The following is a 27,540-nucleotide window of genomic DNA, read 5'->3' on the forward strand; positions in this document are numbered from 1 at the left end:
TCGTCAAAGAGTTCAAAAACTGCGTCCTTAGAGACCTTAAGACTTACTTTGATGAACACCATGTAGACACTTTGGAAAACGCTACTGATAAATCAAACAACTATTCCTTGCCTCACGACGTTCTTATTGCAATAGGTTTTTCTCTCAGCAGGTTCGTAGTAAGAAAGCATTTAAGTATCATGCAAAAACTTACAACTTTCGATCTGTCACAACTTATAAGACTAAGATTTACAACTTTCAATCGTCACAACTTATCAGACTAAAATTTCTGAGACGGAAATTAGGGCTCGTTATTTCTGATTGCTTTAAATTAATCCAAACGCTCTTCTTTCTCAGAGGTCACGGACATGATCATGCATTGGAATCAATTCATTTGTTGGGATAAACAAGTACCAATCTGATTCTATGATGGAGAATTAGAACCATCCATGTCGAACAGTTCTAAATCTCTTAGTGGTGATTTTGTCAATCATATCCCTACAAAAATATTAAGGGACACTGGAGCGTCTTATAGTCTTTTATTATCATGTACTTTGCCTTTCTCTGAGAAGATTTCTTCTTCTGAAAATGGTAGGAGGTAGGGACCTACTTTATTCAAATTCCACTCCATAATTTTAATTTGTCATCAGATTTAGTTTCAGGACCAGTGACTATCGACGCTGTGAATTTTTTGCCAATTGAGGGTGTTCATTTGTTGATAGGCAATGACATAGCCGGAAATAAAATTGTGTTAATCCACTTGTAACTGACAAGCCTTGCTTGGATCCAAAAGCTGATCCTATTGAAAATGATTAGAGTCAAGGTAGTGTTACTTGACTCTATACTAAAGCAAAGACTATTCTTAATGTGAAAACAAATGTGTTAATCATGTCGAGTAGTTTTGGTATTTGATTATGGGTTTAGTATTTCATTGCAAAGACTACCAAATCTAAGCACACACGATGTAAATTATGTCGCAGTGACCTCAAAACTGTTTTATCTTTAACTTCCTTTGGTGACTTAGGTAGTAAAGAAAAGAAACAAAATACTCTGCAAAATTCAGCCTAAGAAAAGGTCGACAAAACAAAGGTCACCAAACCTTATATGTTGTCTTTATTGGCCGATACGCCCCTGTGTGCACACGATCGAATCCCCAATTAACGTCTGACCGAGCCAGCAGATTCTTGATCGGTTTGAAAATATGGGTGCAAATCAGAACATATATATCTTGATAATCTACGTCTTTTTTCAATCAAATCATAATTTAACTACATTTCAATGTATTTGCAATAGTGGTGTCTGTTCAGTTGTTCTTTCCCGGTCTGTCTCATTTTGGCGAAAGTTTGTTACCAACAGTGGGTTATCCATTAGTATTCGATCTTCTTCGCTGTCTTACAACAAAAATATGTAATACTTATTTTTCCACCATTACATGCCTGATTTGAATCATGATAGATCATTTTGCTGAAACATTTATTTTCGTAGCAAAGTGCGAGAGGAGAAAGCATAGTATTTTTCTTTATGCTATGATATGAACAACATAACAACCAAACGGGTACATAGTCAAATGGTTTTATTTGACGTTTTTATTACTAAGGTTGTGGCAATCCATATCTTCCACTATTTCGAAACGGAGGCATTTCCGTTTAGTGGTGTGTCCCCGGCATGTTGATACGTATTGTCACCGATGACCCCGTTTTGCACCTTTTGCAGATGCACACATACTCACTGAAACTTTTTTATATATTGTATGCTGATGTTGCAGATACACACATAAAAATAAGAAGTGTTCATTAATATTACATATTAAGTTCTTATATGAAGGTGTCATCTAAAACAGGTCATACTGGATATTTTCGTATCTGTCTGTAGCATATAAACACCTATAGAAAATTCTTTTCGTTTCATATTGACTCATAGATAGATTGGACCACTAATTTGAGCGCATATGCTAAATTATAAAAGCTTCTATAAGACAAAATAATAGGTATAAACTAAATCTTCAAAGGTGTATTTTCTTCACTTCTTCATTATTCATTTCTTATATTATAGATTTAAAAGAGAATTTTTGAGGTAGGGGCAGGTTACACTAAGTAATCAGAAGGTTCCTGAAGATGGAATATGTTTCCTGTTTGATTATAGCTATTACGATGTTTCAAGAAATTATTAGTGTGCAACTACAGCCTTTAGCTCAGCCTATATTCTACTTTGCTATGACTATATCAGTCAAATATCCTTTATTTCAACGCTTTTTAATTAATAAGGCAAGTCTCGTATGATTAGTTTCATTTGTTAATCGTATTAATTAATACAATAATCTTCAAAACTTTCATATTATACTTTAACCAATTACGTAATTGTTGTTCGAATGTAAGCGAACATATGGAAATTGTATGCGTGTTGATTACGCACTGGACACATGAATCTAGACTTGTACTTAATTCACATATATGTTTATACGTTTATTACTGCTGTGTCAATTGCTCGTCTTATGAGAAACACAAAATCAGTCTAAGGTATTTGAACACATCTTCCTACCATAACAAGGAAATATAATTATTCCTTCTTCAATTAAATTGTAATTTTAAACTCTCTGAGAGGTCTCTGAATTTGTATAAATTAACAAAGAATACTATCATTCTAAAGAAAGAAAGGAGGAAAGAAATATCAAACTTGTCCAGTTAGTAGTTTCGTATTCTAAAGTTTCATAAATTTGATTGTATTTCGATAGAAGACATTTTGATAATTCGCCTTGACGCTAAAAAGAATCAAAATAAAGACGTGGCAACAATGAAGAACTAGTTTTAAACTACCCTAAGCAGTTTCGGGTGGCAAAGAAACGTTTCTCAAAGAAATACACAGAGAACACACTACAGTGAACACAGAACGAACTAATAATTAGACGATATGCTTGCATGTGGGTGTGAAACAAGATTTATTGTAGTATGGGAATATACTAATGGTATGCTTCACTTGTTAATGGCGACATGTGTAATACAAGATACACTTGAAGAACGATCTATTAGGTTACCAGATTTCAGATATGCCACCGCAACCGAATTGTGCGGTAAATTACCAGATGTGCTATCTTTTTAACGCACAATAATTTGGTCGAGTTGTATCAGTTTTTGAAATCAGCTGAATATTTTTCCATTTTGATTACTGCGATATCTTAGCAGTAGTTCAGCAGCAGCAAATCTTTTGGTACTTCTATATGACATTTAGCGGGTTTATTAGACCCCATCCAAAATTCTAATTTTTCAAACATAGTTATTTTACCTGACTGGATGCCCATCATTCTTAAAACATTTATCCAGAGTCCTACATAACTACTTAACATCATTTTTGGTGAGCCCAATAAACCACCTTTCCCTCGAGAATTCTAAAGAAAGAAAGGTGATAGAAGAGGTGTCCAGTTGGTAGTTTTCTATTAAAAATGTTATAAAATTTACTGTTTGTATTTCGATAGACGACATTTTTAATAATTCACTTTGTTAATAAATAAAATGAAATAACGATGTTGTCAAAAGAATTGTTACGACTCTGTAGTTTTAAAATAAGTAACAAATAAGTAACAAAAAAGCGAAAACTATCAAGTTTCAAAATACTGGAAATACATTCATTTCCTTATAATACAAAGTGGAAAAGTAAATGCAATTTACAGTATGATGAATGGTCCTAAATGGCTATCAGTTCCAAAAGTGTTGAGTAATCCGATTTAGTTCCAATGGTATTTCAAATTATGTCAAATAGTGTACTGAAGAATCACAATAAATTCGTCCCAAAATACCTTTAATTGAATTTACAGTAATTCCGTAACAGTTATAAATCCAAATAATCTCTAAATGAATTCACACTAACTCAACGAAAGCTAGTATTCCAATAAAACTGGATAGTTCAAGCACTCGCATTAAAAACAATGATTAAGTTAAATAAATGAATCCCCTTGCCCTTAACTACTATAGCTTTAAGTTGACCTTGTCCCACAACATATCCTACAAATGTACAACAAGCATGGTAGAAGTCACTTTTACTTAAAGTAATTAGCAAAATTTGCATCAATGAGTCGATAAAAGAACTTCCGAATGGTTCCCCAGTGATCTTTCCAGGTGTCATTGTAAATTATGTTATTGATAGGCTTCACAATTCTCTGTATGAGATGTACTCATGTTCGTTAACAGCTGTAAAGTAGAATTCGAAACTTTAATGAAAAAAGACATCACTTTATTGGTCCATGTGGAGTTATGAATGCTGAAATTTCCTTTGCTCTTTCCGCAAGTGTAATTTGCAAGAAACCCTTGACAAGGTAAAACTTGCTGACATATTCTGCATTTACAATTATGACAATGCAGTCGTTCATTTCGGGTATTGGAAATGAATACGTCGTCTTGATACTGTTTACTTTTCTATAATCAGTACCCATACGGAAAGTATTATCTAGTTTCGGCACTAAAATACATGGTGAACATCTCTTCCTTGGTTCGATGAAGTAGTTCTCCAGCAAGTATGTAACTTTTTTCTTCAAACAGTCTTGTTTCAGAGGATTCATTATGAAAGGATGTTGTTTCACGTGTGTACAATCTACAATTTCGACGTCATTGTAGACATTAATTGCTAGTGTTGGAACATATGGAAACAAGTGCTCATATTCACGTAATACCTGTTTTAATTCCCTCTTCTCTTCTGGCAGCATATGCAAAGGTTTATGGTCCAATTTGTTCAATATTTCCAATTTCGAAGATTGGTCACACCAAAGTGAATACAGTTGAATTTCACGTCCTCGTTTAATTCTTCACTGTGTGAGATAGGTACAACTAATTTGATTGAATAATGTACAGGTCTATTTCTGTCCACATACTAACTTAACATATAAGCAAGAAAAAAGTGTTTCTGTTTTCCTACCCGGGAATGTTAATAGTGTATGTTAGGTCACTTGCTTTTTTTCTGCCTTTATAAGGACGGTAATACCTAACCTGAATAAGATCTTTAACTGATTCCCTAACAGCAAACAAGACTCTAAACCTAAACTTTTCCTAAGTCAAAGCAATATGACCCAATCGTATTCTTCAAAGTTTGATGGAATATGTCCAAAACTACTTAACTTTCAGTGTGATCAGCAGAAGATTGAAACTGTTGGATGCCTTATTCATGCATAACTTGCTGGAAAATTCCAGAAATAAAATTTGACCCCTTATACAAATTGGACCGATTTGGGAAGATTTCGGCGAACTTCTGATCGCTATGGAAAATTAGCATTTAATATATTATCAACTAAATAACCCTTAAAACTATAATCATGAATGACTGTACTCATTGTACATATATACATAACGGAATATAAATAAAATTATGCTTTCTATTAGTTCCATGTTTTGACTGTATATAAAAAACACAATAATACAGAACTAGTGTTAAACTAGCCTAAGCACTTCAGGGTCGCATTGAAACCTTTCTCAAAGAAATACACAGAGCACATTACACTGAAAACAGCACTAAATAAGAACTCTAAAGGCGATATATTAATGTGATTTACCAGAGATATCATTGGATCGGGTCACAAAAAATGGCATATTGCATTTGGAAACAGCCAACAGTCCGTGCAATACCAGTGCAACGGAATTGTATATTTAATGTTTATTCGTTATACCTGAACTAAAATATGGGTTTACGTTTTCGCGCACATCGTTACCAAAGAATGGTTTATTTACGTCTTAAATTAGTTCGTCCACTTTACGGATGGCTTTGTGGAAAAAAAGCCTGAAACGCAAAATGTCTTACAGTGGGCTCTGCGAAACCAAACCGGGAATTGATTGTGTGTTAAAAACGACATACACTATTAACCTATCTTTCCGGGAGAACTCTTCAGCTGTAGCTGTATGTAAAATATAAACTTTCATTCTCTTTTCCCTTTCAGCATTATGTCATGAAATTATTTGATATATTGAATGTTCGTGGATCAATTTGAAATTTTACTCGGTGGAGGTTTTCAATAACCTGTCTGCCGCTGTCTGTGCAGACGTTTCCTCGAAGGTTGAGAGTGATTGTCTCACGTTGAGTGACCAAATCTTCGTGTCCAACGGGTCTGCAGCGAACAAGGTGACTCTTCAGGGATCCTTCGGCAGGTTGGGAGGGGCGGGCTATGTCTGGTAAATCCTTCATTATCCGATAGAGTGGTTGTTTCTGAAAATTATTCGTGGTCATCAACTGGGCGCCAATAAATATTAGAATGAAATATTAATTGTGATTTTACAAATTCCATACTTTATTCTCATTGAAATCCATCTATGAAACTCTTAGTATGTATATTGTTTGTTTAATTACTAAATTATTGATCATCAGTGGTGATACATCCATAGGTCAATGATATTGTTTATTTTTTCCACCTATTAATTCTTGCTGATTACTCGTTTAAGCTACATGTTATGATTCGTTCCAGTTCAGAACGCTGTCATTTTATTTATATCAGTTGTTTAACTCAGTGTGCATCGTTTTGTTAGATCCGTTGTTAGCTTTTATGCGCATGAATTTGTATCAGATTTAATCATTTTTCAATGACATTTTAAATAAACAACTCATGCACGAGATTGCATTGAGTATTCGCTATAATCTAATCCCATCCCTGATCATTATGTTACAACCAGATACATTTGAAGCACGACCTGTTGGGTGATTAATTTTAAGACAGGACACCTCAGCATATTTGTGCGGTGTGTTACCTATTCAGGTGCCCCTTTTACCGCAAAACCATTTTAAAGACTTGTAAGGTTTTGAAAAATGCACAGAATATTGTTACTAAGCTTACAATTGAGATAAGTTTATCAGTACGTAGATAATCGTACTAGTGAAGTTATATGATAATGAATATATTTATCAAGCCCTTGCATAATTGCAAGAAACAAATTCCAAGGCCACCTAACCTCATCTGACACCATCTCTCACTAGTGGGAGTAGATGTAGTCCAACACGTTGCGCACAAATCTCAGCATCTGGATCTACCTACTTGTTTGTATCTCCGTAATTTTGGAAAATACGACAATCTCAAACACTGGGAATATTAGGAGAAAAATTAATATACACAGCTCTGTCTGGTACTTTTAATCCATATGCTTAATTGCGAAAGTGAAAGTAAAACGTAAAACATGCGTCACACCTTTTAGAAATCGAGTGATCAAACAATATGGAGTTAGCCTACATTCGAGATGTTGATTATGATTCTAAAATCAGTCTACTCTGGAAATGCACACTTGTTTCTTCATAACATCAATCTCGGAAGGGTCTTTATCTTTGCATTCTTTTCGCTGTGCACGAAAATAGCACTTACGATAATTTTATCAAGCCCATTGCATAACTTCAAAGCTAAATGTGTAATTCTACCTTTCAACTCAGTTATTTTATCTGACCGCTAATATGATATCAGTCACTTGGATAACATTTATCCGGAGTTCTCCAGAACTACTTATAACATGTTTGTCAGAACAGAAGAGTACAGAACAGAAAGAAATCTCAGGCCAAACATAGGTGGCATATAATAGAATACAACAACTGCTGCGATATTGTAAGGCGACGTCACTGACACCTGGATATACAAATCATAGGTCAACAAGTCTAAACATTCTGAAGTTTTGTGAAATCGTTTGGGTACATAATGCAACATTGTTTTCTTAGAGCAGAATGTCTCTCATGCAGTGTCGATAGCCACCCACCCGCGTCTCTCAATTTAGAACACTGGAAAGATCAGACGAGAAAGCCTCCATGCAACAAATATGCACTGATCTACCTGGTGGATGTATTTCCTATGCTTATTTGCAAAAGAGGAAGAAAAACCTGAAATATGCCTCTTACATTTTAACAATGCAGTGACCAACTTGGAAGATATCCAGCAAGAGAGAACACAGGATAGGACTCTAACGTAGCCTGCTTTCCTGTCTCGTATGGCCCTTACCTTGCACTACGATATACAAATTCAAGAAACCGTTGACGCCATATTTTCACATGATCAAAACAAATGACCTCGTATGGCGAAATCTCTGTAATCTAACCACGAAAAAGTATTCCGTTAACAATATGTTGGTTAGTGATATACTGCTAATTGTACAACAACTTTCGAGTTCAACTGCAGCAAACTCTTTCTTGTGTTCAAGCTTAAACAGCAATCCGGTCAAATAATTAGATTACAAATAGTTTACTAGTAGGCGAAAGATAACGCAAAGGAGTAAACGCACGATCATTATATGTTACTACATTTGTATGGGAAGTTATTAACGAGATTTTTGGATGGATATATTGCACGACCTTGGGATTGCAGTATATCCATCCGACAAAACGAGTTCATACTTTCCCATACAAATGCAGTAACCTTTATAGTATATGCTCATTTTCTTATTCTAACTGACTTTATGCCGCATTCCAAACTAAATACACAAGCGCAGATTCATCATAGCACAACAATATTATTAATGCACACATAACTCCGCCCATATACATTTGAACTTAGTTGCGCGGTAGACATCACTTTCGAAAAAAAATGACGTTTAGGTCTACTTAAAATTGAAATTTAGAGTCATATTATGAATGAATGTGCATTGTAACACTTTTTCCATTTAGTCTGGAATGAATAGATTTTGGAATTGTTTCGATTCTACTAAATTTCGTGATAATTACTGGATTTATATGCATCAATTATACAAGTGCATCTGATTTCAGAGTGTTGATGTTTGCAAGTGTTTCTGCTCTGTCATTGAACGTTTGGAATCATAATGTGGGGGAAAATATGAAGTCTTTGAACATGTAATTATCAAAAAGACGCTATGGAATATAATGTTTATTTCATTTTGAGTGCAGTAAGGAGGATGTAATTGCTTTTGGAATAGATGCGAAATTACAGTATAATTTCGAAATGTGTAATCAAGTTTTAGAAACCATGGCATTGCTCGTGTAATTCGGATTTGCAGAAGTAAGAAAGTACATTTTGAGCAAATTCAGGATGTAAAAATGTAAGTATATTTTTTGCCATTGTTATTTCCAACTAAAGAAGACACGTTTATGCCTTGTCACTTGCATGTTAGGGACCCAAACCTGTCTGGCGTCTATCTCTAGCGTAAATCCGAAACATTGCATCAAACAAGTTAACGCATAATGTGGCAAAGCAGCTGGTATGTGGCAGTCCACAAAACATCTGCTTTAGTTCATTCAGAAACAAATTTAATTAACCAAAATAGTTCCTAATACACTGTTAGGCACACGTTAGTGCAATATCGGTAAATACTACACTATTCTGACCATGTAAAGTTAATGGAGAAAAATGAACATATAATAATTAATTAATATTGCACATTTTCCATTGATTAATCTTTACAATTCATTCTTCAATCGATTTCCTAATACATTTTATATTAAAATTAAGATGAGGTCATGTACGACAGCCTCAAAATATTGACAAAGATTAAGACCAAAATATCAACCGTCTTCTACGATTTGGTGAGGGTAGCAATTTATCTGTGCGCAAATATTGCACATTTCTTACTGTGTGATCTATGCAATTCAATATGTAGTCAATACGTTGATAACTTTTACATTAATACTGATATCTTGTTCTACAACACTTTATTTCTCGACAACTTTAAGAATTGAAATACCACATTGATATTTTCTCGAAATACTGAGCATTTGAGACTGCAGCATTTAAAAGTTCCATTAATCATCGATACATTGGTCAATTTCACGGTGATGTTCATATCTCGTTGTAAACGACATCCCAGATTTTGTCAAACTCAATCATTCCGCAGCATTTATTCGCCAATGAGGGGAATAGTTTTGTCAAAGGAAAGGGCACTTTTTGGAAACAAAGTTGGTGTTCTTTGCGATAAAAGGACTTTATGGAGATGATTTGGTTTTGAAATTCATTTTTTTGGAATAGAAACAGGTAAACGCAAATGCATTGCATGAGAATTAGAAATAAGAATAATCAATAGAAAATGCAACGGTTTAAAGAAAGTGTTTTAGAAATGTGGAGTGGAGTAAAACTGGAAGGACACAACAAGGTAATGGGGAGATCATTCCTCTGTTTTGTTCTAGTTGGAACAATGATTAAAACAAAAACACTAGTCTTTTATATACGAGGGGGTGCTGGAGACTTGGATTGTGCAGTAGTAATATAATGACGAATCTGAGTATAACTGCATTGTCCAAAACCTATCATCAGTGACATCAATATTTACTCCGATATTTTGGGTGTATGTCAACAGTTCAAATAAACGTTGTTGTTTCAAGCATTAAATAAAAGTACATGTACTTACCAGACTTCATGATCTAATTTTCATGCCATTACTTTAAATAAATATCCTTTTATCTGGGGAACTTAAATTGCATATTATTGAATGTTTAATTGATGTTAGCAGCATACGATGGGTGAAATATTTGTAATAAAAAGATGCTTTCACTCATATATGTTACACATCTACAATAACCCCTTGCAGCATCTATAAGAGTGATCGCACCTTGCACACTAAAGATGCACAGCAGATACCAAAATTATTGCGCTGCTAGGTCGTTTGTCTAACCTACTATAACACATCAAAGAATCTGCCTTTTTACTTTTTTGCATCTGAGTCTTAATACTGTGCAGAACGATAGGTTCGAAATAATTTTTATACAGGCTTTAATAGCATACGGATGCAATCAATGCAAAGGCGTATGCAATGAAAAGTGAATTATGCGGCAGAAATTGCCCTTACAAATACTGTAAATTGCGTTTGCTTTTTTTACCAGCTAGTCAAAGGTTTTCGACTATGCCTTCAATGTGTTACTGAAGCAAAGTCTGCAAATCCGCTTTGTTGACAATGAGGATCTGCCAGAGAGTATTATCGTGCGCGCCATCAAAGATGCGCTGAACCTATGAGTATAGAAACATCTGACAATATGATTCTAGAAACATCCAGCAAAGTCTATCAAAAAGATACAAAAGTTAATGAAATAATAGCCAGGATTGAAGACATTGTAGTTTCTAATCCTGATAAAGTACAAATAGTTTAAATATTTTTGACGAAATTTACGATCAAATAGATACCCCTTATATATCAGAATACCTGCTGTTAATCAGTCGAAGGGATACACTCGACAGCGTGGGATACAATTACACATCCGTATGCGAAAAGCTGACATGCTTGTTTTACTGGGACTAGCAAATGAACCACAACCAGCTGTGCAACAACTTCTCATGATCAACCACGGCAGGTTGTACCGACAACATTAACAGTACAACAGCTGAAACAATCCGCGGGTGAGCTTAATATACAAATACCAAGAGGCGCATGAAAAAATGGCATACATGTTTTATTAGATCTGACTGATTGAACTTCTTGTAACAAGAGTACGATTTAATATCAAAATTCCCACACTTGCCAAATGAGCATAAATAGTGCGAGTTGAGTATATTCTTCAGCTAGCCTATGTTTCTGTGTTTCAGTATGAAAATTGTCATGATGGATTTGAAAGTTATAATACAATTATTCCAAACTCTTACGCAGCAGGCAAAGACACTTGAGAACGTTTCTCAACGATGGTCCTTGGTATCATATCAGTGCTACAATGCTCTGTTATCTCAGGAGTTAAAGCAGATATCTTTCTTGGTGCACATTTTTTCATATTACTTAAGCGTAAATCATCAGACAAGGACGGATTTAAAATCGTAACCCCATAATCGGTGACCTAAGTGGTTTTAGCGTCCGCCTCGGATGTGGGAGACTGCAGCAAGTTATAACCTCGGCCGAGTCACACCAAAGACTTATAAAAATGACACTAACAGCTTCCTTGTTTGCCGCTCAGCACTGAGAGGTTCGAGTTAGGACTGGTTGGCCTGGTATCAGAATAATACGATTCGGTGAGACATGGTACTTCATGTATGTGGCATCATGCCCCAGGGATAGACATCGTTATAAACTGCTATACTGCAGACATCGAAGAAATATGACTAAAATTGTTAAAGCTACATTAAAAATCCCAAAAGCAAATTCATGTGTGGATTAAGAATATTTCCCGATTACTTAACTGATGCGGCAAGTACCATGGTAAGACGTTTCCAATCAAACGTTGTGGGTATTTTTTTGCCAAACAATAGTTGCGTGACGATCATGACTTTTATTGCGGTGGAATTAGTGAAAAAACCTCAGCGTACAACCATGCCAGAATCCAGTAAGAATGTTTCGAAATTCACCACGGTGAAAAGTAATATAATAGTTCCGTATGTTATTTATGTAAACTTTGAATGTTTTAATGTTCACGTGCGAATTGAAGGTCAAGCGACTTTCATTCAAAGACAACGCAAGTTGCAGAGCAGGTTCAATGCGGGTTTTGTTACACTGTAGTTAGATATGATAGAGTAACTGAGCCATTAATGTTGTATAGTGACCAGGACTCGTTTGAGGTGTTTCTTAAATCGCTCGATATTACTGTGAAATAGATAAATCAACGCTCTTTTCGCCAGCAGACATGCTTATTTCTAATGATGGCATTCGTACGTTTTCTAACGCTAATCATTGCTGAGTCTACTATAACGCTTTCAGTTCCATCGATATCAAGATTCATATTCACTATGCAATCAATGGCGTCAATAGAGGAGTTACACACAACGTAACCTTCGTGTATGAAGGCCACTTAATAATGCAAGCAATAGCAACATGCAGTTTACTGACCAGGTGTGATTTTTTTAAATTCCAATTTGGATAGACTAGTGGGTGTTAATGGATTGATCGCGAGCAAAGAGACATTCTCAAACACTTAATTAATCGTATGTATCAAGAAAACAAATACCACCCTTGAAACGACTACCACTACCACCCGCAGCAATGACTATACAAACGTCATTGTTGTGTCCGTATCAATACCAGATCATTAAGGATTTATGTCGACCTATACAGAATGCACGAACAGTGGCGTCATTCGGGTTGGTGTCACCCAGTGCGGTAGCTCATGGTGTCACTCCCCATGGTATCCTTCCGTAACAGACGATACAGAATCCTTTGCAATGTCATTTTGGTGTCACCCCCTCTGATGGTGTTACCCGGTGCACTCCGCACCCCCCCCCCCCGCATCCCCCTAGCGACGCCACTTCTGTGCCTGCTAGTCATGTATTTAACTATGATCGGTTATCCGTTTATGAAATCCGACTAGACCCACCATAGTGTGCTCTGTAAAATTTGCAATTTTTTATTTTGGTGTCACCCTCTCTGAGATGGTGACACCCGGTGCGGTCCGAACCCCCTAGCGACGCCACTGTGCACCAAGCTCGTAAACTGTGATCAAATTCGTATTGCAATATAGAAACCTGCAGTATTATTTTCGTGCAGTTATGCGTGTGCTGGGAGTCCAGTATTTATTCATGTATAGCCGTGGATAGCTCTATACAGCCAGATAAACACAGATTTGCGCAAAACAAATGACATAAACGAGTGTGAGAAAGATTTATTTAAAATCATTAATTATGATGTGTTCGATAAGACGATGGAAACTGTGACAACTTGTCTGTGATGGTGAACAAAACAAACTTCGCAGACTTGTTGCCGAACCAGCATTTCAGTCATGCTGATATTTAACGGCGGACTCGTAGCTGTTCAAAACAAACAACCAAGCTAAAATTGGCAAAGCCAATATGAGTTGGTACAGTTTCGTGTTTAGGCTCTAACAAAAATGAACAAGAAAAATATGAAGACAACAAGCTTTGTAAAATTTAACCAATAATTTATTTCCCTAGAAAAACAAGGTAAAATTGAGTAAAGGAATTTATGGTTATACCAATCAAATCCAAAATTAATCCAAGAATTATCCAAGAATAAAAAATAGAAGTCCTAGTAATAAAAGGTCCTAATGAAACTGAATTCGAATCAAGATGAAATCCAGAATGGATGGTGATGACGTATGTTGTGGTCAGCGTCGAACTGGTGTGTCAACAGTTCTTTGTTGAATCACAGAAAATAATATTCCAGTGTTTGAATTCTGTGTAAACTTCGATAACTGTCCTTGTCCAAGAATTAATTTAGAGTACTAGTATTTCCAGGGAAAACAAAGTTGTAATCCAAATTAATTAAATTAAACAAAATAAACTGGTCACAACATAAAACAGCAGCAGGGAAGGCAGACAGACCTTGACATTTCGGTAGTCTGAAAACAACACCTAAAAAACACTACCCGGAGAACGATTTTATTTAGAGAATAGACTCTTCCCACAATGGTTTCGTCGTTATTGATCCGCAAATCATTCATCAACACTGCTGGGAAGATTAGCTGCGTACTAATCATACTCATGGACTTTTTTTGTTTTTTTGATTACATTTTGTCGACGAACTATACTGTGATGCCTTCCCTGCTGCTGTTGTTTTTAAATGGATTTTATGGAATTATTTTGTCAAAATATTCTATCTAGACCGACTCGATATCTCGTTCTTGGATCACATAAATTTACAGTGACGAACCCATACGGTGTGGATTGAGCTCGTCCAAAGAAATTCTTGAATTTGTTTATGTCCATGTCGCCGCTACACCAAGTCTGATGAATATTTCTCAGTGTGTGAGAATCAACACCGTTAAAGATCGACAACATGTTGCAGCTATCTCTGATCACTTTGGGAATTTGAGTATATCTCTGAGTCACATAAACGACATCGGTGTTTTTATGTCGTCCACGAGAAAAGATTCTAGCGGGATTAGATTGCTTATCCAGCATGACATCATGGTAAACGACAAGATTATTTATCGAACCATCCAGAACATCTATTGACGGTGCTTCTTCTACATCAGTGATAAAATCAATTATATTCTCGCCGTTATTCAACAACGCTGCGTTTTCATTAAATTCCTTCAGTACCTGATAACATCGTTGATCATCTACAGATGGTGCAACCAAATATAATTTGTCCCATTTTAGCCATCTCATAATCAAATTCAACAACAGCTGCGTTTTCCCTGATCCTGATGGTCCTATGATAATCATTCTGATCGAATTTGGTAACGCAGCGTGATGTTTCACAGGGATAGATTTCTTTGTAGCTGAAAAATCAATTACATTCATGATATAGTTATATTATGGATTTATATTGTGTGCGATGTAGAACACGAACTCCAACCGTGGATATAGTTTCTGTCGTCACAAAGAATAATAGACCAGCCATCACTGGTAAATGCGAGATATGTAACACAAAGAAATTTAGATTCATCTCATCTAGCGAAAAGCTAATCAAGGTGAAATTAACTAAAAAAAAAGAAGAAGAATCGGGGGTGACATCGCGTCAGGATTATCATCTCTACCCGGATTCTTTTGGTCCAAATATCCCGGAGAGAAACATTTACCAGGATACAGCTACTGTGGGCCGGGAACGAGACTCGATCTCAGACTAAATAATCAAGATCAACCTAATCCTGGCGAGGATCCTGTAAATGCAATTGATCGGGCATGTTATATTCACGATATTGCATATCGAAGCAAGGATCTACAACAAAGGCATCTAGCTGACGTGAACCTGATTCATGCTATAGACTCAATAAAAGATAAAACCATCAAGGAAAGATTGGCTAGCTGGGCGATAAAGGCTGCGATGAAAAGCAAATTGATGTTAGGTGCTGGTTAGATTATATGGATGAGATTTATTATTCTCCTGTTGGATTTTGGCGAGGTAAATCAGCGATTAAGAAACTATCAAAAGCTGCAAGAGTAAAACCATCAGTAGCTGCTGCGTGGTTATCCAAACAAGCTATATGGCAAATATATCTACCGCCGCCTAAACGAATCGAGTACGCTCACTTTGATGTTAGTATTCCAAATGAAGTTCATCAGGCTGATATCATGTTTTTACCACACGATACCGTTAACGACAAAACGTACAAATACGTACTGACCGTTGTGGATATCGCTAGCAGATACAAAGAAGCTGAACCATTATCAACGAAAACAGCAAGTGAGGTAGCTAGCGCGTTCGAGAGAATATATCAACGGGGTCCATTGACGTGGCCGAGATTACTTCAGGTTGATCCCGGACGAGAATTCCTCGGTGCGGTTACTCAATTAATGAACAAAAAAAATGTAGCGATACGACGTGGAAAAGTAAACATTCACAACGATCAGGCTATTGCTGAACGATTTAACAAAACACTAGCTGAAAAATTATTTGGGTATCAATACGCGAGAGAATTCATTCAGGATAAACGATCTAGCGACTGGGTCATCAGGTTACCCAGCGTCATCTCGGCGACAAATAACGAAATGACAAGAACAATAAAGATGAAACCAGCAATAGCTATACAAAAAAATTTTATATCGATCATTAGGAAAGATTTTTCAATTCGACCGGTGCTAGGTGATGTGTTAGTTAGGTATTTATATAAACAATGTGAGGCTGAGGGTGGCCGAAAAAGAGCAACAGACCCTAATTGGAGTGTAACAACACACAAAATAACATCTGTAACAAGACCATCAGGTAGACCAGCGATTTACAAACTTGACTCTTACGTCCCTCAACGAGGCTTCACACGATAAGAATTACAGGTAATTCCTAATGATACTCAATTTCCACCTCAGTCACTTAAATAATCTACGCCGCGCCTGTTGCATTCTAAACAAACTAGAGTGACATTTTTTCTGTTATGTCCTAGATTGTTATTTATTCTATCCACGGTGAATTGTCTCGAATCGTTCTTTTGATACGTCCACGCCATAATACAATTACAGCCGCAACAACGATTATTTTGTTTTTCTTTCAGCGATAGAATGAATTCTACATCCAGATCGAATTCGTGATTATTCTTCTTATCAGTTTGTTTATAACCAAACAATTTTTTTTAATCACGTATTCATTCGTTTCGTCATTAATAATCGATTTATCTAGGACTATTCTGCCTAGCTGAGATATTTTTCTTACCCTAGATACAGCTAAATATGTCAAATTTGACCATCCGATATTATCATCTACAATCCAAACACGACATTCATCTATAGTTAATCCCTGTGATGAATGTATCGTCATGGCATACCCTAAATTCCACGGTGATTTCTCTGCACTCAGCATATCATTAACGAAATTAATATCAACAGCGACAATATCATTCAACACAAGATTCTTTTTACCTTGTCCTGGTATATCGACGTCGATATTTTGTAATCTTGTATCGACCGGTCTGTAACATAACGGAACAGGCATCAGAGGGAATTTTTCTTGATGTATCTTGAATAGTTTTTGCTGAAGAACATCTCTGACTATCTTTCTACTGGCGACTATCAAATCACTTGGTGTCCACAGCGATAGAAAATCTCTCATTGATGTTTCTTGAATTACTTCTCTCATTACGTCACATTGAATTCTATTTGATTTTAATCGAATTAATTTCTTAAATTCACCTAATCTACCATCGAGTGATCTATAATCAGTATCAACCTCCTCGTAATAATCAACAAAATTCTTCAGCCATTCATGAGGTGATTCTCCGTCAATAGGATTAGGTTGACCGTTTTCAATGTACCAGCGAATACTGTACAAATTTCATCCCATATGATTTTTTTATTTATGTATTTTTCTCCCATCCTGGATGGATTCCATGTACCTCCGTTAATAGCTATGATATGTACATGAATTGACTCCTCGTTGTTTCATTTCTCGCGCTAATCGATGCGTCGGCGTCAACACGATCATATCCGAGTTCTTGAATAATTCAATCATTCTTGTTGTTTTTCCCGATCCACCAGGTCCATTTATATATATCATTTTGTGTCTCGCAGCAGGATCGTACACAGATGGTGCTATAGATGTTTCCGATAAACTATCTGAATGAAATTTTTCTTCATCAATTACATCAGCGTCTTCACAATACCATAAAATATGCTCGTCTTTTACTCGCCATGTACCCCACGATCCATCTCCTGTCAGTTTTTCTAGCTCTGGAAGGTATTTTTGTCAATATAAAACGAATCTGTAGCTACTCTAACCGCGGCATCGGGAAATTTATTTATCATCGATAGCAGATTTATGCTCGCATACGCTAACATCGATGATCTTAAATGAACATACTGCGGTGATTCTCCATCAAGATAATTAACGACAGTACCTAATTTAGTTCCATCAGCGATAAAAACATCCTCCCGAGCAAAAAATATCACCTTATCAGCAGTATCGGCTATTATAAAATCCAACTCGGCCTCGTCTATAATCAATCTACAATTACGTCGTTGATGATCATATGCGCCACCTTGAGTAAATTTCCCAATAATCTTTCTACCTAAATCCTTCGCGTCATCGTGCTCGGTGGGTAGCCAAACATCAAATTGCTTTCGATACGAAATAATCGCCTCACTGACTGTCAACGACGTTAACATAGTAGAATCCAGCATATATCTCAATAACACTATCGGAGTCCATTTTCGTTCTGATAAATGCCGTGCAAACCAAATATAGCATATTTTGTGTAATCCCGCGCCTAATTCGAACGATACGACTTTGGCGAATCCTGTTAGGGGAAAATCAGGTAATGAGCCATTAATCGATACCCTAGTCATTTCATCGCGGGGGTGGAAAAATGAGTGAAATATTTGTTACATCGCCCCATTCCGAGAAAACTACCGGGATAACACGCTATCATGTCAAATGAAATCATATCGATGAAACTATAATCGGTATTCCATAACCCACCATGACCATACTCAACGCAACTCTGCTGAATATCCTCAAGGAATTCTTTTTTGGTTGGTTTCCATGAATTTTTCTCTCGCGCCGCATGAGCAACAACAGACGGAATCGTAAAGCAATTAACAAGTAATTCTTCATTCACCGAGTATTTTTTCGCTATCTCAGTCATAGAATCATGTAATTTTTCACTTCGATAGATATCGCCGCTGGGTCTGACAAACTGATCGTATCTATCGTCGCTGGAGAATAACCAAACAGATACAGGGTCTGATTTGCTTATCTCGTGAATAGTGTTGAATATGTTTTTCGTAGAATTCTCTACGGGACAGAATTTAATAACACGATTCTGAGGAAAAACTGTTATTGATTTTGACCATGCATGTGAATTGTGATCAATTATTTTGATGGTAGATCCTTTGGATTTATACGCGGACGAGTATAATATTTCACCCGATATCGTTTTCACCGTGATAGGGAATTTTAATTTCACCGATAACGCAGCAACGTCACTTATTGATGCACCTCAGCAACAGACTCCGCCCAATCATTTATTTTTTTGTTTTCTTAGATCAGTTAATCCGTTACCGCGTTTTGTGTTAGTGAAGTGTTCTATTACTCGCTCGGCTACACAATTGATTTTCACCGACATTTTCATTTTGGCGAGATTCTCGACGGTAGGTTTATTTAGCTTGTAAATGCCATAAACAACAGCTGTTACATGATATGCTCGTACATAATACGATTTATCTATTCCTGTAAGTAATCCTGGTTTAGAATTAGTACTCACCGTTACAGATTTTTTCCCATTAATCACAGGATCACGCTTATCACGAGTAATCCATATGTCGTTTTCGTTATTCACAATAAACTTTATTCTAAATATGTATTTATCGCTGAGTAAACTAATTATTTTTTTAGCTCGCTCATCGGTCATAGTGTTATCGATATCAGTTGCTTTCTACGTTGACCATACATGTGCAGCACCATCATCGTAAAATTCTTTTTTAGCCTGATCTAGCTCAGGAATCACATATTCTATTTCATCAAGATCGAATACCATTATATTATATTTTAGACAAATATCTAAATAATAGTAATGATGAATAATTGCAAATGGTTAATGGTTGGATCATTTGCTTGCTGTGATTGATCGTGCAGAAAAGAATATTGCGGGATACATTTATCTTATATAAAACGCGGTGGAATTGGTCCTTCGAGATGCATCAGGTGTAACATCGGAATTCGGGGGAAAACTAGAATTTGTTTGGAATGTGGTGGTAAAAGATACAGGGAGTTAAAACGGCATTACGATAAAAAGTCACCTAATAGTAATATTGCTATCAAGTGTGAAGAGGATTATCTTAATAGGTTTTCAGACAAATTATCTATTAGACAAACAGATACTATATAATGACCGGTATATTCGTGAGACATCCGATCTATGATAGCTACGAGGCGTCTGCTGATGGTACGGTTAGAAACTGCAGATTGAAAAAAACGGTCGGTAACGCTGATAAATTTGGTTATCGTCGTTTTACCATCGGTGGCGGAAACAAAATAAATTATCTTAATCATCGATTTGTATTTGAATGTTTTCACGGTCCAATCGGATATGGATTAGTAATCGATCACATCGATGGAAATATATTGAATAATTCCATAGAAAATTTACAGGCAATTACTCAGAGTGAAAATTTACGGAAGGGAAATATGAGCGGGCGAAGAGTTTCATGTGCGGTTAAATCAGTAAATGTAGAAATTAACGAGGAGATGTATTTTCAGTCAATGACATTAGCTGCGAAATATTTTGGTATTTGTTCAGCTTCAGTACGATATGTTGCAGAGGGGATACAAAAATCCTCGTTTTCCTACAAATACGGATCATGGATTAAATTTAGTTACTTCCCGCTTATATTAGATGAATAAAAACATTTATGAATATGAATCAAGAAAACATCAACGAGATAGTAAAATTGATTGAGGTATTAAAAATAAAAAAAATACAATTATCAGATGATCTAGATTCTGACAGAATCATCGCTGATTTTGATACAATATTACAGAACAAACACGAGGGTAGATACACATTATCGTCTGAATAACGGTTCATCAAAAAAACACAATCTGCTATGTACAAATCTCTCATCAACATTGATGGGGCTAATCTAGCGGATTTTGATACATTAGCGCGTGTTGTTGAACGGATTCGATCATCGCTATCTGATGAATACGAATCAAAAAAGACAATAGATACACGCGCGAGGCAATTACGAAGATTGATGATGGAAAGTAATCCCGAGACACCAATTCCTGACGAACCGATTCGTGATAAAGTGATTCCTGACGAGCCGATTCGTGATATTGATCATGATGATTATTCTGAACGAGGATTTCTATCAAATTGTGTACATTACAGATGAAAAATTATTTATTCTTTGAAATATTTTATTTTCCATAATATTTTTTTTTTGTTATTGTTTTTTTTTTTTTTGTTATTTTTCAGTGAAATTTGGTTGTTTTGGGTGAAAAATCTAGCATTTTGGGTGATCTTTTGACTGTTTGGCCATCAGTTTAGTTGGGTAAGATGCCTGATTCTCTAAGTGGTTTCAATTAGAGATGACATAAGAATCGAGAAAAACTATTGAATTTTGATTATTTTGTTAATTTTTTATTTGTTTTTTGAGTGAAATTTGTTTGTTTTTTGTTGATTTTTCGACTCTTGTATCGTTCTCTAATTGAAACCATTTAGAGAACCGACTGGATTGGGTAATTCATCCGGGGTAAAATAATCAAAAAAACACCCAAAACAGTCAAATTTCACTGAAAAAAATCAAAAATCTACAGAAAATAAAATAATTCTACAGAAAATAAGATATCTACAGAAAATAAAATATTTTTTATTTTTTATGATTTTATTAACAGATTGATGCTTAACGTTTCTCCGCGCGTATCCAACAAATGACGCGATTGATCAGTCAAAGAGAAATTCACGCGTTGTAATAATTGATTGTGGCATTTAAGATAAACGGGGTTGATCGGCTCTTGTACCAGCAAGAATCCTGGTGGATCCTTTGGCGAAAATGAATACAAAACGAACCCTTGTTTCGCCTGATCAGAAGTAGATGCATCAGCGATGTAGCTATTCTCGACGATATCACAGTTGAGATTGACCGCGATTGTTGTTGTGATATTAACTATCTCCGGTGAGAGATGCCTGCCGGTGCTATCCTCGGCGTTATCTCGCTTGAGAATAGCCGGTGGTGGTAGTTTTCTTCTCCATGCTGCGCGTAATTGATGGAAATTTTCATCAATAACATCAATGAGGGATTTTTTTATTTCATCCACGTTGTATCCCGGAAATTTGTGATTTGGTATATCAGCCTCGTATATCCGATATACCTGCATGAATTTTTCTTTATTGCCTGTTTTATCGTCGATTATTGCCTGAATCATTCGTGAGTGGATAAAGTCCACATCCGATATTACATGATTGATTACCTCCACGTTGAAAATAATCGAATCACATGAACTCGATATATCAGAGATGCATTCATGAAAAAGTCTTTTTATGTTGGTTAAAAAATACTTACCAAGGTTAATTAATTCATTAAAAACACTTGTGAAATCAGCGAGTTCATGTGGCATTCGTTCGACTGCTGTCTCTCCACTGACATGATCGAACAATTCTCTGACAACAAAAAAGAACATCATATCATCTCTTTTTCTGAATATGAATTCACTTCTCAATGTTGCTGTCTTGAGAGTGGCTGCTGGATCTGAGTAAGCACCATGACGATTTTTCCTGTCCGTGACAAAATTTTCTGGTGGTGCTGGTTGTTCTGGTGGTTTGATCTCGGGCCAACCTAATACGGTTCTTATCGAGCTAGCGTAGATATCTACCTGGTAATTCGAGCTGATATCAATAATCGATTTTGATGTGGGTTCGTGCACGATTATTTTTATTCCAGGATCTGATCCTGTTATATTCTTTATTCTGTGTATGAGCTCATCATTAATCTGATCGATTTGATAACTACCCGATGATAATCCAACCACGATCCAATCAGGAGTATCATCATGTTTGTTTCTGTAAGCGAAAACGAAAGAATTGTTTGACTGCAATCCACCGAATGATTTTGATCGGATATTTGGCCAGCTGTAATAGACACGTAACTGAGCTAGTGCTATCTCGTCGATGGAGATAGGAGTGGGAAAAACGATGCTGAATTCGGGTTTAGTTGAACTAGCCGATATCATCGTTGTTTTTGTCACTGTTGTGTTCGTTGCGATCTGTTGCAACAATTCCGTCATTATTAATATTGATATGTTTAATCGTCTGATTGTAAATACCAGATATCAACGCGAACTCTGCGTCGGAAATAACACCGTCATTGAGACTCTCTGACAGCAATAAAGATAATCTAGAATACGCCGCTGTTGCTGTATTTAGTTTATCTTTATACGAGATTAATTTTGTGTTAGTACACGAGGATATTTTTTTTTGTTATTATACCAAATACACCAGCGAGTGTGGTTGTTGTTGAAACAATTTATCGTGATGACAAACGGCGCTGTCATCGTTAACGCAGATAGAATTATTCCAGTGCCGGTAATAACCGCAGAGACGGAATAAACAGCAACATCAATAATAACCAGTCTACGCTGGTATTTCTTTATTTTTACTTGATAAACGTCGATGATACTCTTCAGCGACATCTGCCATGCAACAGCCTGATTGTATCTGTATTCCATTATTATAACTGCAGATGGTCTTAATTCAAAAACTAAATGAGAAGGCATCTCAGCGAGAAACTCTATGAGCCACCATATGGGCATCTCTGGTGGTATTGGTTTATTATTAGCATCAGTGAACTCAAATTTGATTATCTCTCCTACATTTTTATCCAGTAGGATATTTAATGCACCGAGAAATCTATCTGAGCGATGTCGCCATTTGTATTTTTCGCAGGTAACCCCAAATCTATCCGAGGAAAAATAGTTTATTCTATACGCACCAGTGACAGGTGCTGTGTATTTGATTGTACTTGATGCGTTTGTCCATTTTAATATTCCTGTTGCAATGGTAGGAGTGAGGTTGATAAATGAATCTTTCATCGCCGTTGGGATCTTGTTAAAATCGATTTTACCCTCAATTGATGTATTAACAACAGCTAGTTTTTGGTTTATTTTGTCGATATCATCATTGCTGGCCATTCGGAGCATTCGACTGACAACATACTCGATAACTCCACGATTTCTCTCAGCGACATCGGTATTTCTTTTTGTGTCTTCTTTGATGCTCTCGACGGCACTGGTATTTTTTCTTGTATCCTCTTTGACGACATCAAAATCAGTTATATGAGTATTGTATTCATCTCGTTTGATTATGTCGCCTATCTTCACGTTGCTGGTCTTTATTTTTCCATAATCATCTTGAAAAATAACAACCTCGCCAGGATCAGCCTCAGCCAGTGATAGAATATTGTTAACGTCGTCCTTTGTTGCGTATCTTGATAAATCACGTACATCAAATTTTTCTCGATCTAGTATCTTTTTTATTGTTCTCGCTAGCAGAGATCTACCGTAAATATCAACCATTATATTGTTGTCGTTGATTCAATTTACTTGATGTATATTCATGAACGGCTTTGTGGTATGGTTTTTTTGATCTAGATATCGCAGACAGAATATTTATTGCTTCATCACCGCATATCGGAGGATCATCTAGAGTTTGTATCGGTAACGTAGAATACCACGCTGGTATGTTTATTTGATTCACGTATTTCAAGAATTCCACAGGCGGGGGTAATCCGTACGAGTCGGCGTAGATAGCCTCGCGTGGATTAATAGCGTATGCTACCCAGTGAGTGCCTGGTCCGATGTTTTTATCTAGATTTATAATTCCTGTCTCGTGTTTATTCGGACGGGGTGGTAATTGATCTCGCATGAATACGCCTCTAAAGAATTTTATTTTTTGTTTTTTTGCGGCATTAATTAAATCGTAATTTGACATCCGGGTTATCTTCTCCACGCCGCGGGTGTTCCTGGTAGAATCGGTCCCCGTCCGTAATACCACGGAGGAGTCCCTGGCAATCGGAGTCCTCGTCCTTTTTTTTATGTATCTCCCACCGGTGATTTTATCAATAACCTTTGACCCAACACCAGTGGCGGCGCCCAGCGCAATGGCTTTTGCAACAGCCGGTGCAGCAGCGGCGGCTATTGCAGGTAATGAAGCTAATTTTGCTGCGAGTAATGCGGGTATCGCGGCTAATAATGGAAAAAACCCACCTACCTTAACCATATCCCTTAACGCGGATGGCGATAACACGATTTTTATTCCAGTATTCGATAATTTGGCTCTATTGAAATGTTTTTGTTGTGTTCTTGTCAGGGGTAGTTTATTTGGACCGCCCTGAATCTGATCGTGTTTTAACGTCAATTTGGTCCCGCATTTTCTCGCTGAATCTGATTGTAGTTTCTTTATCTGACTCTGAGTCAGGGTCACACTAACATGATCATACGGCATTCTATAATTGTAGGTTGAATCTAAATTACATTTTTTCCACAGGAGCATCGATTATCCTCATTTTGCCCTCGATGCCCTCGAGAATCATTGTTCTATCGCTGAGTATGACAGCAACGGCTCTAAATGCAACAGGACCCGGATTATCTATCCTGATCTTGAGGTGAATATCAACGACGGATTGTTTTATTAAGTCCATGTGTTCCAGCGAAAAATAGTAGATCGGATAGAAATTCCTGAAATCCAGCTGAGATATCTGCAATCCGGTATCTATATTTTGATCTCGTCTCATGTAACTCCAGAGGCGATGATAACCACGTGCTACTGATCCATCTGTGTAATTTAATTGAATTTCCTCAACCGGCTCCTGATGTCCATTTACTCTTAGTGATACATCGCTGGCATTGAAATGATCAAAAATCATATGGGTTTGAAGTTGACTATTCACTCGATCAGCTCGTTGAAGAGCAATGAAGATATGTCTTGGTGCGGATACACCTTGCTGAGATGCTATATGCCAGGTGAAATTACCGCTAATATTGCTTTGAATACTATCTGTGTACGTCGTCAACCACGACATCACCGATTTACCACCTCGATCCATAAACGATAATAGATTTCTCTCTTCGTCTATCGATGGTGTCATTGATGGCATCCACAGTGTCAGTTTGGTTAATACAACCTTGCCATTATTGTCTGCAGCTCCAGTCCTCCAGACAGCATCGTTACTGTCGCCTTTTCGGTAAAAAACAACCGTGTGTTTGGCTCCAAATATAACCTTTCTAAAATCTCTACAAAAACCAAAGATATGGGATAGCGGAATAGCGCATGAAAATCTTTTCACATCTCCTTCCAGCATAGCCGTGCGAACAGCAAATCCTAGATTATAATTCGCAATAGAATCATGAACAACATGAAAAGGAGCTGCTGGTTTATCTATTGTTCCGGCTGCAGCATCGGCAACAACATTGGCATGCGCCAGCAATTGCACTAAACTGAATTGTTTGTTTTCGGCAGCATTCGAATTATCCTTGGTGAACATCATACTAGGATCAGCCGATCTGGTAAAATCATCTGAGTATCTCGCTAGGCCTATGATCGTGGTTGCTACATCAACGTTGTCACTTATTGTTTCGATTTCTCTACCATCGATCATGTACGCTGCGCTCTTAAACAACGCCATAATACCATTGTTGACCAATCCAACCTTGACATCCGCGGCGTAATTAGTGATCGTTTTTCACAATCCGACCAACGACCTCGATATATGCCTCACACGGGAGAAAATATCTCGTCGTATCTTGTACTTGTAATTCTATTCTGCTAGGACTATTTGGTGTTATCGCGTCGTATGAATAATACTGATAATCTCGCACTGAGTCGTCTCTCTCTATTGGTTCATCTAGCTTGAATGCTTCATTGGATGCGCGCGAGAACATGTCTTTATAAAATATCTTTATCCTCTAAAACGAAGACGTCCTCCAAATGCACTAGTACTGATTTCTTGTTGTATTTGTTCTAGCGCCTGTTGTGGTTGTTCTAGCACCAGCGATGTTAGTTTTTTTATTAGCTGCGTTGTTTATGATCTTGCTGACATCGCCGGGCATCCCAGTAGTGATAGGTAGTTTATCTTCAGGTTTTGGTTTTCCTCTTACCAATCGTGCAACTCTATCTTTAATAGCCTCATATGCCTTACCAGCAACATCACCAGCAGTACCTATCACTTTATCACGAACAACACCTATTGCTTTCGACGATAATTGTTTGGCTAACGGGCCGACCTTAGGAGCTATTCGACTGAAAAATTTAATTATTGAATCAAATGTCCCCGATCCATACTTGAGTTTGTACATGGGTAACCTTGAATTCATAACACGAACCTGTGTCGCTCTCTGATGGCTCTTATGAACGACCATTTTTATTTATAATCTGATTATTTAATCACTGCGATAATCATCTACGAGTTCATCAATGAGATCACGATAGATAGATACATCAATAACCTTTTCCTGAAATAATCTTCTACAGATATCTGCTGCCTCGTTTATTATTTCACGTGAATTATTCCCGGCTCGTTTTCCACCAACAAGAACCTCTAACCGAGATACATCATTAATGACGCTATCGGGACAAATTGTGTATCCTCTACCTGTCTTCGGAGTACCGAGAAATGATCCTAGCCATCCAGTCTCTTCGGGTACATCCTGGAATTCTTCTTCGGGTGATTGTGGTCGTATAGGTTGTGCCGATGAGGGTTGTCTGTATCTGTATATATCTTTTCTGAATTTGATATATTCTTCATTGGATAAATCGACTTTGGTATCTTTTCCAGCGAAAAATACAACAGGAATCCAATCAGCCTCGGTGATTTTATCT

The 27,540-nt window shown here is 36.8% G+C and overlaps 2 protein-coding genes across 2 annotated transcripts in view; both read right to left on the reverse strand.

The window, feature by feature from the left end:
• Nucleotides 1–27,540, reverse strand: part of LOC149786638 (thymidine phosphorylase-like) — a 257,020-nt gene that overhangs the window by 35,375 nt on the left and 194,105 nt on the right. The gene's annotated exons all lie outside the window — the stretch shown is intronic.
• Nucleotides 25,193–26,209, reverse strand: LOC149786639 (uncharacterized). The gene has a single exon (XM_089975957.1). The coding sequence runs from the start codon at nt 26,207–26,209 to the stop codon at nt 25,193–25,195; it is 1,017 nt and encodes a 338-aa protein (XP_089832083.1).

The sequence above is a fragment of the Sinohyriopsis cumingii genome, chromosome 12 (assembly GCF_028554795.1).
Source record: "Sinohyriopsis cumingii isolate HCF-2022 chromosome 12, ASM2855479v2, whole genome shotgun sequence".
NCBI lineage: Eukaryota > Metazoa > Mollusca > Bivalvia > Unionida > Unionidae > Sinohyriopsis > Sinohyriopsis cumingii.